This window comes from Prionailurus viverrinus, chromosome B4, assembly GCF_022837055.1.
Source record: "Prionailurus viverrinus isolate Anna chromosome B4, UM_Priviv_1.0, whole genome shotgun sequence".
NCBI classification, from domain to species: domain Eukaryota; kingdom Metazoa; phylum Chordata; class Mammalia; order Carnivora; family Felidae; genus Prionailurus; species Prionailurus viverrinus.
In genome coordinates, this window is record NC_062567.1 from 40,565,019 (window position 1) to 40,584,115 (window position 19,097).

Genomic DNA, 19,097 nt, shown 5'->3' on the forward strand with positions numbered 1-19,097 from the left:
CAAGCCCTGTGTTTGGGTTTTAGACAGACAGAAATTACTAGGTGGATCATTTCAAGTATAATTTCTGAAATTTGGGTTCTCTATCCATAGTGAGAAAAAGTAAGTCATGCTTTACAGGGTTTTAATGACCAGATATGACATGTGACTATGCCTAGCTTACTAAGTGGCACTTAACTAATTGTTTAATACCTTTTCCTTAAGGTTAATTTATTTCTGTGATATCTTTCTGGAAAGTAAACCTGGAGAAATTATCCCCTTGGATCTCTCCTTGGTGTCACATTTTGCAAGGTTTGTGTCTCTTTTTTTTTTTTTTTTTACATGCAAATCCAGTCACTTCATTGCAATGGAATACAATTGGGCAAACGAATACAGAACTTGATGAGTGAGCTATTTCTAGCTATTAGTAACAAGCGCAACAAACTAGGTAGGGTGGCACAATGTTCAGATGAAAAAAAACTGGGCTCATAATTTTATTTTATTTTTTTTTAATTATTTTTTTTTTCAACATTGATTTATTTTTGGGACAGAGAGAGACAGAGCATGAACAGGGGAGGGGCAGAGAGAGAGGGAGACACAGAATCGGAAACAGGCTCCAGGCTCTGAGCCATCAGCCCAGAGCCTGACGCGGGGCTCGAACTCACGGACCACGAGATCGTGACCTGGCTGAAGTCGGACGCTTAACCGACTGCGCCACCCAGGCGCCCCTGGGCTCATAATTTTAAAAGTTATTGTTCTAATCTGTGAAGCTGAATGACCGCGTAGATACTGAAGTAAAAAGAAAAAATAGCTAGGACTCAGAGCACCTCAGTTCGGAGTCCAGACCCACTATTATGGGTCAAAAATAAATACCTACCTGCGCCCCCCCCCCCACGAGACCACCTCATAATAATAGCTTTAGGACATCTTGGTATCAGGGACAATTGATTTTATTTAGTATGGGTGGAAATTACTCAAATGGCCTCACCGTTAGACAAGAAAAAGAAAGCCTTAGATTTAACTTCCTCGGTCAACTGTTTAGTAGATTGTAGATAGTCTAGGACATAGGTATCCGATGCGAGTAGGGCAATATTCTGCTCTCCACATCCATAGGGCATTTGGAGAAGATTCTCCAGATTCTGCATCGCAAGTCCTAGAATATCCCCTAAAAATAAGAAAAGCAGAAGGTTACCACCGCTTATGGTTGGTACCTCAGCATTAACAACCGCAGATAAAAGACACACAGTGGAAGTAGGAAATATTAAAAATCGCATTACAATTGTTTTTTAAGGTTTGTTTATTTTTGAGGGAGAGACAGAATACAAGCAGGGGAGGGGCAGAGAGAGAGGGAGACACAGAATCTGAAGCAGACTCTTGGCTCCGAGCTGTCAACACAGAGCCCAACACGGGGCTCGAACTCATGAACCTTGAGATCATGAACTGAGCCAAAGCCAGATGCTTAACTGACTGAGCCACCTCGGTGTCCCTAAAATTGCATTTAAATGGTGGAAACAAGGAACGTTCTCCTGAGGTAATTCTAAAGAGGAGATAGGCGTAGCCGGTGAAGTTAAAGGAGTTTCTGGTATGCAAAATGTTTCTTTTTTGTTTAAATGTTTATTTATTTTTGAGAGGGGGGGGGGACGCCGAGAGAGAGGAAGACAGAGAATCCCAAGCAGGCTCCTCACTGTCAGCGTCGAGCCTGACGCGGGGCTCGAACTCACGAACTGCAAGATTATGACCTGAGCCGAAACCAAGAGTTGGGTGCTCAACCGACTGGGCCACCCAGGTGCCCCAAAGCATACAAAATATTTCTGAAAATCTCCTTACCAGAGACAGGGGGAAGTTAGAAAAGTGTGTCTTTGCTTGTTTGCTTGTTAGCTTTTTGAGAAACTGAGCCTGTGAATTATAACTGCAATCCGTCCCTCCCACAAAAGCATTCATGTTAGAAAGAGAAGTTTGCCTTTTGTAAAATAGATTTTGCCTGTTACTGAGGAAATTCTCAGCATCTTTACCAAGCAAAGTTTATTCTGAGTTTTCAAAGGGGAAATATATAAACATGTATAATATTTCCGATTAATGAGCTATAATAGAAGGCTTTGTTTTCTAAATGGCAGTTATCGTCCAGCAGAACAAGTGTTTCCTAAGGGCATAGATTTGAAAATAGAACCCTCTTATACTGTTGGTAGGAATGCAAACTGGTGCATCTACTCTGGAAAATAGTATGGAGGTTTCTCAAAAAGTCAAAAACAGAACTACCCCACAATCCAGCAGTTGCATTACTAAGTATTTACCCAAAGGATACAAAAATACAGATTTGAAAGGGTACATTCACCCCAATGTTTATAGCAGCACTATCAACAATAGCTAAATATGGAAAGAGCCCAAATGTCCATCAACTGATGAATGGATAAAGAAGATGTGGAGATACACACACACACACACACACACACACACACACACACACACATATATACATACATATACATATATATACACACATATATACATATATGATGGAATATTACTAAGCCATCAAAAAGAATAAAATATTGCCCTTTGCAATGATGTGGGTGGAGCTAGAGTGTATTATTCCAAGCAAGCTAAATCAGTCAGAGAAAGACAAATATCATATGAGTTCACTCATGTGTGACATTTACGAAAAAAAAATGGATGAACATATGGGAAGGGGAAAAGAGAGAGAGAGAGGAAAGCAAACCATAAGAGACTCTTTTAAAAATTTTTAAAAATGTTTATTTTTGAGACAGAGAGAGACAGAGTATGAGTGGGGGAGGGGCAGAGAGAGAAGGAGACACAGAATCTGAAGCAGGGTCCAGGCTCTGAGCTGTTAGCCGATGTGGGGCTCCAACTCACAGACTGGGAGATCATGACCTCAGCCCAAGGGGGATGCTCAACCAATGGAGCCACCCAGGTGCCCCAGGGGACTCTTAACAATAGAGAAAACACTAAGGGTTGATGGACAGAGGTGGGGGGGGAATGGGCTAAATGGGTGATAGGTACTAAGGAGGGCACTTGTAAGGAGCACTGAGTGTTCTATGTAAGTGATGAATCACTAAATTCTACTCCTCCTGACCAATATTACACTATATGTAGCTAACTAGAATTTTTTTTAATGTTTATTTGTTTTGAGAGAGGGAGACAGAGAGAGACAGAACACTAGTGAGGGAGGGGTAGAGAGAGAGGGAAACACAGAATCTGAAGCAGGCTCCAGGCTCCGAGCTGTCAGCACAGAGCCCGATGTGGGGCTCGAACCCATCAACCACGAGATCATGTCCTGAGCCGAAGTTGGACACTTCATCGACTGAGGCACCCAGGTGCTCCTTTCAGATCCCACATGGAAATAAGCATAGAGAATGACCTTCAACAATCCTTCCCTCCAACTAATAGTTTAGAGAAATCTCTCCATTCTGTTATTTTGAGGATTATTTTTTTTAAGACCACCTCCATCAAAATTTTCAACTCATTGTGAAAGACAAGATTTGGCCAACGTACCCACAACAGTGAAAAAGGCCCTGGATGATCCTTCTACCACATTGCTTGGCAAGTCCAAAACGACCTGATTGGAGACTTTGGTCCCTAGATGGAAAATATTGATAAAAAAGATAATGTGATACCTTTCTTTTACAGACAGTAGCAACCAGATACGTGGGGCAAACATATGAGGAAACAGATTCCATTATTGACTTTTATTTTGCAAGTTGCTTATTAGAAAGATGAAATTGAAATCTCTGATCTCGTTTAGAATAATAATACATTCAGAGAATGGTGTGTGTGTGTGTGTGTGTGTGTGTGCGTGTGTGTGTGTGTGTGTGTGTGTGTGTGTGTATTAGATAATGGCCCTTAGTTTCCATTAGTAGAGTGCCTAAACTCCTTATGTGTGAAAAAAAATGTAAAAAGCTACTGACTATGACATATAAAACAGCACACACAGAAGGCAAAGTTTGGAGATTCCCACTAACATCAGATCATCATCAACAAGATGGCCACAAAGCAGGTGACTGAGCGGTGGTGATGTGTCTGTGGGTTGCTTTCTCCCAGTCCTGATCTTCCTCTGTCCAATGCTGTGCAACACATCATATGGCAAGAGGAGCCAAAAAATATGTAAAATGGCAAAACGGGTTGAGGCAGACCAATGTCATAGATGAACTGACAACAAAATTCTCACAAATTATCCTTTTGGTCAGCCAAAATTGTACAATGAAGGTAAGGGATGAAATAAAATCATCCCTCGTTAGGTACTTAACATGAAATCACTGAAATTACTCAGTGTGGCCAGGGAACTAATGTGTAATTAAAGGAAATAAGTTGACTCTGTTGACAAATTTTCTTTGGGACTGATTTGACCACCTAAAATAGTCTCTTACCTTGTGTACAGATAAGGAAACTTTGAGTCATTTCGTTTTCAATACCTTCAGGCTGTCAAAGAGTAAACAAAGACAAGCACAAAGTAATGAGTCTGGGGCACCTTCCATGTAGGAAACGTAATCCAGAATCAGCTCAGAGAGGCACGACTGGCCCATGTTTGTCCCCGGGAGATGATCCATTCATTGACCCCTTTTGTTTAAATTTGGAAGTCACTGTGTAGTACAAAGATCTACTTTAGACCCTGTGTTCCCGTTGTTCCAACAGAGATAACTTCGATATCATCGTGGGACACTGTAGACCCCCCTGATCCCGTCCAGCATCTCCAATGACAAATGACAGTGTTTTGTGGAGTAGGACCAAGAGGCGAGGTGAGAATTATCTACTGAGAATTGTTAATTCTTTTTAAAAAAATTTTTTTTTCAACGTTTTTTATTTATTTTTGGGACAGAGAGAGACAGAGCATGAACGGGGGAGGGGCAGAGAGAGAGGGAGACACAGAATCGGAAACAGGCTCCAGGCTCTGAGCCATCAGCCCAGAGCCCGACGCGGGGCTCGAACTCACGGACTGCGAGATCGTGACCTGGCTGAAGTCGGACGCTTAACCGACTGCACCACCCAGGCGCCCCTGTTAATTCTTTTTGAGGATGATGGGATCTACACCAGAGTGTAGGACAAGTAGATTTGTCTCGGATTTAAGAGTCGGTTAAAAAAAAGGAAGGGAAGGTGCACCTGGGTGGCTCAGTCGGTTAAGCAACTGACTTCGGCTCAGGTCATGATCTCACGGTTCGTGGGTTCGAGCCCCGCATCGGGCTCTGTGCTGACAGCTCAGAGCCTGGAGCCTGCTTCGGATTCTGTGTTTCCCTCTCTCTCTGCCCCTCCCCCACTTGTGCTCTGTCTCTCTCTCTCAACAATAAATAAAATGTAAAAAAAAAAAAAAATTAAAAAAAAGGAAGGGAAGAGCAACAGGTCTATAGGAACCATGAGTCGGGAGGAAGCAAAAAATATCAAGCCTGTTTCAGATATTAAGCTTTACTATCCTGGGTCAGATATTAATTAAAGAAAGGATGAATTTTCCTGCTGCTTTAAATCATCTAAAATGATATGTTTTGTGTCAAAAGTCACTATACTCAATTCATTAAGTATATGCAAGAAGAATGTCTCCTTATATTTAACCCATTGCTTATCAGAAAGAGCCTGACAGTTTTGCATGTACATACCTCCACCAATAGACTTTTGACCACAGTATCTTTCCAGTTTAGATTCTGCTGATCAGTTGCTTCTTTGGGGCAGGCACTACTTTGTCTGGACTCAGCAACTACCGTGATATTCACTTTACCTGGAAAACATTCCTGAATATAAGTTAAATTGTTGACCATAGGCCTCTTCTGTAATGGGAAATGGTTAGACTCTACGAACCACATCTTGAATTGGATGAACTGAATACATACTATCATCGTATTTGTGCTTGACCAAAATAATTTGTTCTTTCTCCTGCCTGAAGATGATTTGATACGCTCTGTTTTAGCTGTTTCAAGATCCTTATGTTAAATACATGATTCATTATGTAAAACACAAAACAAAGAAACAAACAAAAAGAATCAGATCTAAATACAAACAACTTGATAGTTGCCAGAGGGAAGGGGGTGGGGTAATGGGCAAAATGCGTGAAGGAGAGGGTTCCAGTCATGGAATGAATAAGTCATGGGAATAAAAGGCACAACATGGGGAGTATAATCAATGACATTGTAGTAGCCTTGCATGGAGACGGATGGTGGTTATACCATAGAGATGTTCAATCACTAAGTTTTACGCTTGAAACTAATGTCGCACAGTGTGCCTACTCTACTCAAATAAAAAAGAAGTTAAAAACCAACCCAACAAAAAAAATAAATGATTCATTTATCTAATTAAAAAGTAAAATATTTTAAGGAAAAATAATAATTTGTAAAGCCAACAGAGCAAATTCCTTGATAATTGGTTGTCGATAAAGGTTACGTATACCAATATGGGGACAGAACATCAAATAACCAGGGATCCTCACTTTTCCCAAGTTTGAACAAACACAAATAGTAAAATATGACATAGTGGAAAGGGCACTGGATTTAAGTCAGTGCTAGCAAGGAATCCATTGTTTTTAACTCCCAGTGAATCATGGGTCATGTAATTAAAACTGATCTTCAGTGTCATTGCTTGTAAAAATTGGAAGATTGAAAAAGATAATTCTTTCGGCTTCCTATTACTGTATGCCTATATACCAATATATATAACCAATTACTGTTCTTGTTTTTACTTGTTGCTGTGTTTTGTTTCATTTGTTTCCTTTTAAGAACGACTTTGATTCTCTATTCTTAGAACTGTGTCCCCCACTTAATGCCATAAAACTTACCATAAAACATGCCAAATAGTATTCTACCTCAATTGCCAGGGTAAGATTTTTGAAGACTTAAGTGTAGTCAGAAAAATCGAGAAACAAAATCTAACAGGGAAAGTAGTTTTAGTCACACCAACATCACAGGTGAACCGAAATAATCGCATAAATAAACTCTTTGCTGCCTGCAATAACACAATGAACATGGAACATGAAATAAAGGAAATTTTAATGACAATTTTTTACATCAGCGATAATGAGTACCATGGATCTATCACATCTAACATTTTGTTTACTAGTTTTTTTTAACTTTCCTTTCCCTTATGTTTTCAACAAGATACTTCTAAATTTATTTTTCTATATTGCAGATAACACATGCATGAAGAAAATACTCTTCTCAGTGTCTGATCTCCATCCAAGGGTTCACTGTTTTTGATGTTTCATGATATATCTAGCAAATTTAGAAGTCCTGGCAATCATCATGATTGAGGAGTAATTTTGGTATAGGTGACACATGTCCACGATGATGGGTGAAGGAGCAAGTTAGAAGTGGAGGACCTGAGCAACATTAATGAAAATATGACCTCCTTTTGGGACAAGACATATGGATTTGATAGATCATGAAAATTGGCATTTCTAGTGTATTTTTTTTTTTAATTTTTTTTCAACGTTTATTTATTTTTGGGACGGAGAGAGACAGAGCATGAACGGGGGAGGGGCAGAGAGAGAGGGAGACACAGAATCGGAAACAGGCTCCAGGTTCTGAGCCATCGGCCCAGAGCCCGACGCGGGGCTCGAACTCACGGACCGCGAGATCGTGACCTGGCTGAAGTCGGACGCTTAACCGACTGCGCCACCCAGGCGCCCCTACATTTCTAGTGTATTTAAATCATGTTATGCTTTTCTACAAATGAATGGTGGCTTTGCATTAGCAACTGGAAAAGAGATGATCAAAATAGGATTTTTAATTGAAAATTTACAAAGAGGAGGGGCACCTGGGTGGCTCAGTCGTTTAAGCGTCTGATTCCGGCTCAGGTCATGATTTCATGGTTCAGGGGTTCCAGCCCCACATCGGGCTCTGTGCTGATGGCTCAGAGCCTGGATCCTGCTTTGGATTCTGTGACTCCTGCTCTCTCTGCCCCTCCCCTACTTGCGTGCCGTCTCTCTCACAAAAATAAATAAACATTTAAAAAAAATTTTTTAAAAATATTTACAAAAATGAGACTTACAAAATGTGAGGGAGAAAACCATGTTTGTATAGAGGATTTAAGGAAAATAAATGAAGGCCATAAAAGTAGGCTGTTTTTTTCCCTACATCTATTTCACCCATCCTGGGGATTAAGACTGCACCTACCATGATGAGACCTGAATAATGTATAGAATTGTTGACTCACTCTATTGTACACCTGACTCTAATATAACGCTTTGTGTTAACTATACTGGAAATAAAAGTAAAGAAAAAAAAGTTAAAAAACAAAAGGGCTGGTTTTCCATGAGGGATTGGCATACCCATTGACTTACCCAATGTCTTCGGTAGAAGAGTCCAGACATACGTTTTCTTCTCTCCAGCTTGGATAATCTCACTGCCATTGTTTTTAGGGGTGCTGATATTTGCTTCAAAATACTGAGATGATTCCAGCCGGACCGAAATCTGAAAAAAAAAAACCAGTCAAGCAATGAGGGTGGCATTCTAGAAACTTTGCTGCTACGATTCCTCTTTCCATCTTGAGAAAATTAGCCAATTTGCTAGCAAAAAACTATGGGAACAGGTCTTATAACTTGATAATGCCATTTTTGCATTTGAGAATAAAGAGACTAGGGCAATATTCAAGGAAATTATTGAGAGATCTTTTGGCGTTGGTAGAGTTCATGTCCAGATTGAAAGGAACAACTTACCTCTACACATGTACTCAGGTAGCTGAGGACACTGACAACCAAGTTGGATTGTTCATTTCGAACAACTGAAAAGGGCAAAGTCATTTCAACAAAAAAAGGCTGGGAGATTTCCAGAGTGACTGTTGATGAAATGCCAAAGCCAGCGTCACCATTCACACAGAAGCCATTTGCCTGCCACTGGGTTATGGTATCAGGGACGAGGAAGGACATGTTTGCTGAACCTGAGGAACTAAGGAGACATCATTGATAAAATGCATTCCTTGTCTACACAAGGAAGCTAAACGTAGGGCAGAGCAAGCAAAAACGTATTAACTGAAGGTTAAAAGTAAGTTCAAACGTTTAGACAGGGCATTAGATAACAATCTTGAAAGCCGTATTTTTATCAAATTTATCTTTAAAAATGGCAAATTGCTTTGAACACTGCACGATTTAAAAAAAAGCTGAAGCAGCTTGCATCTGCCTGCATGAGATTAATAAATGAGAAACAATGCTAGAGAAAAAAAAAATAACGTGGTCAGGACCTACCAATGAATGATAGTCTCTATTTTACAAATACGGTATTGCTTTATTTATTTATTTATTTATTTTTAATTTTTTTTTCAACGTTTATTTATTTTTGGGACAGAGAGAGACAGAGCATGAACGGGGGAGGGGCAGAGAGAGAGGGAGACACAGAATCGGAAACAGGCTCCAGGCTCTGAGCCATCAGCCCAGAGCCCGACGCGGGGCTCGAACTCACGGACCGCGAGATCGTGACCTGGCTGAAGTCGGACGCTCAACTGACTGCGCCACCCAGGCGCCCCAATACGGTATTGCTTTATACGGCCGATGGTGAAGTTTAAGAAATAACAACGAAAAGAAAATAGAAATAAACGCAGGAGAGAAAACTCAAACACTCACTCGACACTGACGAGGTCCCATATCCACGTCTCTGGGAAGTTTGTTCTTACCGTTTCTATTATAGCCTGTTCTACATAGTCAAAATTCTCCTTCAGGCCTCCACCAGCTAAAAGACAAGAGAAATGCTTTATCTGGAGAGAATGAAGGTATGTGTTTCAAAGGCACATACCTATAAGCTATGTCGTTAGTCACCCATCCTTAATGTGAAGCAAAATAGGGCTTTGCTCCCGGGGCTCATTGCCAATAAATGTATATCTACACCTGGGCATCGGCATTTTGATGTTCAAATCTCTGCCATTATTCAAAACCGCAACAAACTGACAAAAATAACAACCGGGCTACAGTGTGCCTCCAGGGCCAGATTTAGAGAAAGTGATGTTTGTTCCTGAATTGAGCTTCTCATTTGACATTCTGGTATCTTGCACTTACTTGGCCTCTAGGCTGTAACCGGCATTCTTAATCACTGCGTCCTTTTTAAATAGTCACTCCCGTTAACCTTCGTGACACCACATCCTTCTGGTTTTCTTCTCTTTGGCCACTCCCATTCTCCCATTCTCCCCATTCTGTGATCTCCCCCTCTTTGACTGGTTTCTAAGAGCTCTGGTTTCTAAGACCTCTTCTCTTCTTTAGGCACTGTCTCCCCATTGACATCCCCACACATGGCGCCATTACAATACGTGTGCTGAGGTCTCCCCCCGCACCCCCCCCCCCCCCCCAGCTCTGCATCTCCAACCTGGACATTTCTTCTTGGATACTTTACAGACATTTCAAATGAAACTGTTCCAAAGGTAAGCTCATTATATACACCCCCTTCTCCTCTCTAGTATTTCCTGTCTCCCTGAAAAGTACCAAAATCCACTCCCTTACCCAAATCAGAGACTTAAGAATTGCCCTTGATCCCAGACCCCCTTTCTGCGTTTTCTATCCTAACCAATCTCTGAAAACAGCTCTCAGATCTATCCATGTTTCTCTATTTCCACTGCCTTTTTATGGTAGTCCCAGCACTGCCGTCTCTCAGTTTAATTACTAGCATTTAGAATATTTCACACAAGCAGCCCAAATCCCAATCCCCTTTTCCATAGAGCAGCCAGAGATATCTTTTAAAAACACATATTAGGGGCGCCTGGGTGGCTTGGTCGGTTAAGCGTCCGACTTCGGCTCAGGTCACGATCTCACGGTCCGTGGGTTCGAGCCCCGCGTCGGGCTCTGTGCTGACCGCTCAGAGCCTGGAGCCTGTTTCCGATTCTGTGTCTCCCTCTCTCTCTGCCCCTCCCCCGTTCATGCTCTGCCTCTCTCTGTCTCAAAAATAAATAAACGTTAAAAAAAAAATTAAAAAAAAAATAAATAAAAACACATATTAGATGGCGGAAAAACTTGTCAATAGTGTATTATTTCACTGAAATGAATTGTAAGCGCTTTCAATGCCCTACAAGGTCTTCCTGAGCTGTCTATCCCTCTTGCTTGGGCTCTCTTTACTCTTGCCTTTGAGCCATCCTTCTGCCTCCCCGAAACACTTTTGTTTTCTTCGCTGGTCTTGCATAGTGCTTCCCTCACTGCTTGGAATGCGCTTCCAACTCTTTTGCGATGTACAATCATTCACCTTTCACGTCTTGGCATAAATGCCAAGGATTTACCAGGCCCCGGAGGAATTTATGTCTCCTGTTTACTTTCTTCCCATTTCGTGCACTCTTCCCAGGTGTTTGGTGTTCCTGTTTCACTTGTCATGCTTCCCTGTGAGACTAAAAGTTCCAGAAAAGCCGAGATGAAGCCACTGCCTTTACGATGCGTAACTCCGTACCTGGCCTCGATAAATGTTTGTTGAGTGAGTTAACAAATGAATAACTGAAGAAGGAGGACATTACGGGGGATGACCTTGGGGTTCAGTATATTTCATTGAAAGATACTAAGCAGTTTAAATGTGTCTGATAAAGATTACTGAATATAGTGTCATCGAGTAGCAGAAAAAAAAAAGTACAGAGCTTCAACCTCTTGACTAGGACTTCGAAGCGGTTTTAAACTCTACACTTCTAGGGTCTCTTGAGTACCCGCTGAATCCACCCTTGCATGAAGTTGTTAGGGCTCTCATTTTTCTCCAGTAGTTTCTGGTACTCATCTTCAGGATCAGCCCCACTTCGACTACTGGACTCACTCGACATTGTGTAGGGGGATTTGTGGGTGTTATTCACGTATTTTCAGATCTGGAATTCAGCTTTGATTTTAGTCCCATTCCGATGATCTTGTTTCATTTGTTTTCCTGACTACATTCCCGTTTCGAACATCTGTCTCATTACCTCATTCGTCTAAGATGATGGCTGATTTTTGTGTTTACAGCCCTTTCAATAGGAAACGGACTACTATTTGAACTCACGTCTCTGACGCCAGCTTTTCGGCTATCTGGGAATCAAAATGCCTTCTTTCTTGAACCCTGTGGACTGTGGTTTACACGTAATACAGGTATAAGGGCCCCATTAGGACACCTTCTCCTGTATCACACTCACTTACAATGATTGTCCCTCCCGCATCCCGACACATAGCCTGCTCTTAAACACTGCTGATTCTGTGTTCTACCGATAAAAATAAACTTCCTTGTACATCCGAAGCTAATTCTTCCTTTGAACAACAACAACAAAAAAACCCAAACCCAAACCCAAAAACCATCTCTAGTCTGCCTTATCCTGCAGGATGTCTAGTTGTAGTCAAAAACATGGCCTAATTCACATATAAATCCCAATTTTTATAGTTTTATCACAAATACACCCAGTTCCACACACTCTTTTAGCCGTCTCTAAGACACAAAATTCTAGATTACCCACATGCAAGTCTAACCTTTTTTTTTCCCCTTCCCCTCCCCCACGGTCTTCTGTTAAGTTTCTCAGGATCCACATATGAGTGAAAACATATGGTATCTGTCTTTCTCTGTATGACTTATTTCACTTAGCATAACACTTTCCAGTTCCACCCACGTTGCTACAAAAGGCCAGATTTCATTCTTTCTCATTGCCACGTAGTATTCCATTGTATACAGAAACCACAATTTCTTTATCCATTCGTCAGCTGATGGACATTTAGGCTCTTTCCATAATTTGGCTATTGTTGAAAGTGCTGCTGTAAACACTGGGGTACAAGTGCCCCTATGCATCAGTACTCCTGTATCCCTTGGGTAAATTCCTAGCAGTGCTATTGATGGGTCATAGGGTAGATCTATTTTTAATTTTTTGAGGAACTTCCACACTGTTTTCCAGAGTGGCTGCACCAGTTTGCAATTCCCACCAACAGTGCAAGAGGGTTCCCGTTTCTCCACATCCTCGCAGCATCTATAGTCTCCTGATTTGTTCATTTTAGCCACTCTGACTGGCGTGAGGTGATACCCACATGCAATTCTAGATGGGGCACTGTATAATGGCCCATATCCTTCTGCGTCTAGATGCAATGGCCTGAGGAATGGCATCCTTCCCTCCATTGAACATACTTCCGGTTTCCGGTAATGAAGGTTGGTAAAGACTTTCAGACCCATAGCCTTCAAAGAAACAAACAACAAAAGAAAGCTGTGCGTTTCTTTCATGCAAGACCTAAAAAAAGGCCTACCAACTATATATTATAATGATAAACAGATGATAGAGGTTTTCTCTGTTAGCAAGGGTGTGGGATTTTAGAAGTCAAGTCAGCTCTGTTTGATATATGGAAAGTCTTTAATTTGGAACAAAAGTGATAAGCATTATGATTTATCTAGCATGTATGTGCCAGGATTTTGCTAAGTATTTTAAGTCATTCTCCATTTAATGCAAAGGGAAAAATACTTATGAGGTAAGCACTATCATCACCCAAATTAACGTCAAACAGATGCAAACACATAGGTATATACACATGCAATGCACAGTCCCTTGTAGATTAAACTAAAGTCTGTCTAGCCCTTTTTCTTCCATGCCTTCTGACTCCTCTTATGGAGACTTCAGCGGATCTAATTGATGGAGCCTGGACTATATTTCAGCTTCTTGGTTTGGTCATTTCTGTGTAACATTTATTGCAATAAATTGAAGACTGGCTCATTACTTCGAACACAAAGTTTTATAATTTCACTGCCACTTATTTTTAACAAAAGAGGGAGAAAATCCACAAAAATTAATACCTTTTTAAAAATCTTTTACTTATTTTTGAGAGACAGAGGGAGACAGAGCGTGAGCAGGGGAGGGGCAGAGAGAGAGGGGGACACAAAATCCGAAGCAGGCTCCAGGCTCTGAGCTGTCAGCACAGAGCCCGACGTGGGGCTCGAACTCATGAAACATGAAATCATGACCTGAATCGAAGTCAGACCCTTAACTGACTGAGCCACCCAGGCACCCCTTAATATCTTTTTATAAGATAGTTTCTGAGTCATCTTGAAAGAGATTACTGACACCAGTCTCCAAGAATAGGAAGAAAACGACACATTTAATAAAACACAGATATGCATTATGAATGTTACAATTAAAATTGAAATGAAATAATTTTTAAAGTCTTAAGTGATCTTACCCTGAGAATATCATAGGTGTCTCCATCCCCATAGTTGCTTACAGGTATATAATACAAACCATTGTAGAATATATCCTTCTGAGGAATGCAAGAGTCAAACTTGCCATCATCAAGGTTGAGGCCATGATAGAAATAACCATACAGTTCCACATGTGGAAGCAGATCGTACACCTATGAGAAAAATCACATGGTTCCCAATGGTTTTAAGCATTCCTCTTTTATTTTTACAAAATTGGCAAGTATTTTAAATACTTTTTAGTTCCATAATAATCTTCTCTTTATTTTAAGAGCATAGCCATAATATTTAATCCAACATTTTTTGTCAACTCATCCTTCCAGAAGAGGGAAACTTCAGTTTTGTTTTAGGTGGTCAATGTCATGTTCATAAAGTTTTCAGCTTTGGTTCAGGATTTAGGATAGCATGTAGGATAACATTCTCCACTCCTATTTCCACCAGCAACAGTATTTGTTATTAAACAAATAGCGTTTCATTAAAATAACTGAAAAAGTCACTCTTTATCAATGAACACTGTCCACAAACATATCAAGAACTGGAAAAAAGTTAATTCCGTACCAAACTGCTATAAGATAAAGGAGAAAATGAAAATCAAAACATTTCAGCTGATGCAACTTGTCTGCTAAAGTCACTAACTGAACAAATAGAGAAAAAGCTATACCAAAAAAAAGAAAAACCAAAAACATTTCATACAAATCAAATATTCTTAAAATTTTTTTTAATGTTTATTTATTTTTGAGAGAGAGAGAGAGATAAAGAGCACTAGCGGGGGAGGGTCAGAGAGGGAGGGAGACACAGAATCTGAAACAGGCTCCAGGCTCTGAGCTGTCAGCCCACACGGGGCTTGAACCCATGAGCGGTGAGATCATGACCTGAGGCGAAGTTGGACGCTTAACTGGCTCCAGGCACCCCTAAACCAAATATTCTTAAACATTCACTGGGGGTACTAAAAAAAGCACCATGAATTGGAAATTCAATAAAGAAAGAAAGGAAATGAGAAAGACCTAGGAAGAAATAAAATGATAATTTATTAAAGTCAGAAATAGTCAAATTACTATCAGATATAAACTCTAAAGTATACAGATCTCAAGAAAAAATTGATTGAAAGAAAACTTTAAAAAGCAACATAAAAATAAAGCAAAAAGAATAAAAAGAAGAGGAAAATAAATTAAAATGAGTCACAGGCAAAGCAGTTGACTTGGAAAGCAGGCAAAGAAGATCCAATATTGCTTACAGTTTTTCTAGAAAGAGGAAAATGGAAAAACTAATATTTAAAATTATAATTCAAGACAAATTCTGGAAATAAAAAATGAGTTTACCCAATGCATGGGTCTACTGACTAGCTGGTAAAACATCTCCCAAACAGATTCTGAGAGGTGTTTTACTAAAAATATTAGGTTTTATTTTAATTTTTTTAATTAAAAAAATATTTTTTTTCAATTTTTTTATTTATTTTTGGGACAGAGAGAGACAGAGCATGAACGGGGGAGGGGCAGAGAGAGAGGGAGACACAGAATCGGAAGCAGGCTCCAGGCTCTGAGCCATCAGCCCAGAGCCTGACGCGGGGCTCGAACTCACGGACCGCGAGATCGTGACCTGGCTGAAGTCGGACGCTTAACGACTGCGCCACCCAGGCGCCCCAAAAATATTAGATTTTAAATATAAAGGGAGAAAGCCAAGCCCTTCAGGCAAAAAAATCAAATAATTTACAAGGGCACACGAAGTAGACTTATGTCAGTGTCCTTAAAAGGAAGATTTGAAGCAATTCCAATAGGGTAGCAGCATTTTCAAGAAATTTAAAGAAAGTGGGAACCAAGAATTTAAAATATAGATAACTTGTCCTTCCCACAACAAAGCTTTAGTGAAAGAATTGTGAATGCGAAATTCAGGGAATTCTCTACCCAGGTGACCTTCTGAGGAGTCTAGTATAAAAGAGCTTTGGGCAACCAAAGGATGGCTAAGGCAATGGGCGAAACTCGGTGCGTTTGAAGAGAAAAGTAGAATGTAAACATAGGATGTTTTGACAAAGAAGTAAAGATGCAACTTTAACATGAGAGAAAAGGTGAAAGTACAATAAAATTATTGACTGTGGTAGAGATAATAGGAAGGAGTCAAAAGATACTACTTAAAAATGACTGGTCAGATTTAAAGGTTAGGCAAGAAAAAAGTGAGATTAGAGTTTTATAAAAGATATAAACACAAAGACGATCACTAAAATAAAAATTAAACCTCAGTTAAATGCAAGAAATTTGAAACCATCTAGAGCAAAGAAAAACTCAAAAAGCTAAAGAAATAAAATAAATTTGGGGTGCCTGGGTGGCTCAGTCAGTTAAGCGTTCGACTTCCACTCAGGTCATGGTCTCAGGTTCGGTTTGTGATTTCGAGCCCCTCATTCGGCTCTCTGTTCTCAGCGCAGAGCCCGCTTTGGATCCTTTGTCTCCCTCTCTCTCTGTTCCTCCCTCGCTCACTCTCTTTCTCCAAAATAAACATTAAAAAAAAGAAATAAACTAAATTTAAATGTTGCACAGTAATTATAACAAAAACGTTATGACAGAGTTGATGCCTGTTATGATAGAGTTGATGGTATCACTCATATCAATACAAGTAAATAGACTTAATTCTTTTGGAAATTAATAAGAAAGCAGAGGTTGTAATGATCTTGATATTAGACAAAGTAGAATTAAGGACAAAAGGCATCAAATAAGATAGAAAAGGGCACTTTGTAGTGCTGAAACCCCCATTGCACAATAAAGGGACAAGAGTAATGAATATCTGTGCACCAGATAATACAGCCATCATTTGGGGCGCCTGGGTGGCTCGGTCGGTTAAGCGTCCGACTTCGGCTCAGGTCATGATCTCACGGTCCGTGAGTTTGAGCCCTGCGTCGGGCTCTGTGCTGACCGCTCAGAGCCTGGAGCCTGCTTCCGATTCTGTGTCTCCCTCTCTCTCTGCCCCTCCCCCGTTCATGCTCTGTCTCTCTCTGCCCCAAAAATAAATAAACGTTGAAAAAAAATTTAAAAAAAATAAAAAATAACAGTAGAATCTTGCCATTTGCAATGACGTGGATGGAGCTAGAGAGTATTATGCTACACGAAATAAGTCAGAGAAAGATAAACACCATATGATTTCACTCTTATGTGGAACTTAAGAAGCAAAACAAATGGGCAAAGGGGGAAAAAAGAGAGAGAGAAACCAAGAAACAGACTCTTAACTGTGGAGAACAACCGGAGGGTTACCAGAGGGGAGGTGGATGGGGGATGGGTTAAATAGATGAAGGGAATTAAGGAGTGCACTTGTGGTGAGCACCTGGTGTTGTAGGAAAGTGTGGACTCACTATATTGCACACCTGAAACTCATATTACACGTATGTTAACTATCTGGAATATAAATAAAAACTTGGAAACAAATTAGATCTTACAGATAGAAAATGAACGGATAAAAGAGATTGCATCTTCTGAATACAAGTGAAGCATTCTCAGACTCTGTTGCTACATTTGGGCACGCAGAAAAAAAATCAGTAGTTTCCATAAAGTAGAAAGATTACTGATCACGAGGCAGGATAACTTGAAATTAAAACGAAAATCCCCATATAGGTAGGCCTGTCTACATATACATTATAGAATGCTTCACTAAGTAAGTTTTCAGGGAAAGGCTAAATGCAGATAGTATAGAATTTCTGAAAAATGATGATGTAGTTGCTACAGATCCAATCTAAGGGATACTTTAATTTTTTTTTTCAACGTTTATTTATTTTTGGGACAGAGAGAGAGAGAGAGCATGAACGGGGGAGGGGCTGAGAGAGAGGGAGACACAGAATCGGAAACAGGCTCCAGGCTCTGAGCCATCAGCCCAGAGCCTGACGCGGGGCTCGAACTCACGGACCGCAAGATCGTGACCTGGCTGAAGTCGGGCGCTTAACCGACTGCGCCACCCAGGCGCCCCCTAAGGGATACTTTAAAAGTAGAGATCAGAGAAGAATTCGTAGGCCTTAACGCTTAAACCAATAAATATAAGTAAATGAAAATTATGCAAATTTCTAAGAAAAAGAAGTTAAAAATAACATCAACAAAACAAGCAACAATAAAGAAGTTATATGGACACAAGCAAAAATTAATGTGTTAGAATACTTCAAAAAGCCCATATTAGATCAAATTAATCAATCAAAATCTGAAGTTGAAAAAAATCAACAAAACAGGTAAACCACTAACAAATTAATAAGGAGAAAAAAAGGAAGAAACTAAAAATATGCAAAATAAGAGTTACATAAAGAGGAAAAAAATAAAGAAGGGTGTAATGATTGATATACAGCACAGAGTTTTTAAGTATCATGAGATTTCTTTGCACTTCTCAGTACAAATAAATTTGAAAGCCTATATAGAAAGACTTAATTTCTTGCGAAAATATAAATTGCCAAAAGTGACACCAGTAGAGAGAGAATGCTTAAGCAGACCAATTTCTACAAAAGAAATAAAATTATTAAGAAGCTACCATGCACAAAGCACCAGGCACAGGATATTCTGCTAGAGTCCAGAACAAGGCAAGGATGTTATCTCTCCTGCAATTTAATGTTCTACTGCAATCAGGCAAACAATTTTTAAAAAATAGATCATCAGGGGAGCGCCTGGGTGGCTCAGCCGGTTAAGCGTCCGACTTTGGCTCAGGTCATGATCTCGCGGTCAGTGAGCCCGCTTCCCGATTCCCGCTCTGTGCTATTTGTTGGTATTATCGCAGTATCCCTAGAAAGCCTAGAGAACAACTTCTAGAACTAAATCACTAAAGGATTTCAGCGAGTTAGCAAAATTATAAAATTATTCTGCAAAAAAATACCTCTCATATACACAAATCATAACAAGGTAGAATGTGTTATAGAAGAGAAAACTTCATTCACAATAGCAACAAAAGAAGTTAACCTGCTTCTGGATAAGCTTAACAGGAAACTACATAAAAATTATTTAAAATTAAAATTCACGAAAGACGTAAAAGTACAGTTGAACAAATGAAAAAGGCATTCCATGTTCTTGATGTGACATTTCACCATCAAGATGTACT

The 19,097-nt window shown here is 40.0% G+C and overlaps 1 protein-coding gene across 1 annotated transcript in view; it reads right to left on the bottom strand.

The window, feature by feature from the left end:
• The window catches only part of LOC125171111 (ovostatin homolog 2-like), a 55,665-nt gene that overhangs the window by 12,012 nt on the left and 24,556 nt on the right, over positions 1 to 19,097 (bottom strand). The window contains exons 16-24 of the mRNA XM_047868234.1: positions 14,033 to 14,203; positions 12,896 to 13,040; positions 9,524 to 9,629; positions 8,624 to 8,852; positions 8,249 to 8,378; positions 5,577 to 5,695; positions 4,359 to 4,410; positions 3,487 to 3,570; positions 965 to 1,141 (exon numbers count right to left, since the gene is read on the bottom strand). Coding sequence (XP_047724190.1) covers positions 965 to 1,141; positions 3,487 to 3,570; positions 4,359 to 4,410; positions 5,577 to 5,695; positions 8,249 to 8,378; positions 8,624 to 8,852; positions 9,524 to 9,629; positions 12,896 to 13,040; positions 14,033 to 14,203 — 1,213 coding nt within the window. The remainder of the gene's footprint in view (positions 1 to 964; positions 1,142 to 3,486; positions 3,571 to 4,358; positions 4,411 to 5,576; positions 5,696 to 8,248; positions 8,379 to 8,623; positions 8,853 to 9,523; positions 9,630 to 12,895; positions 13,041 to 14,032; positions 14,204 to 19,097) is intronic.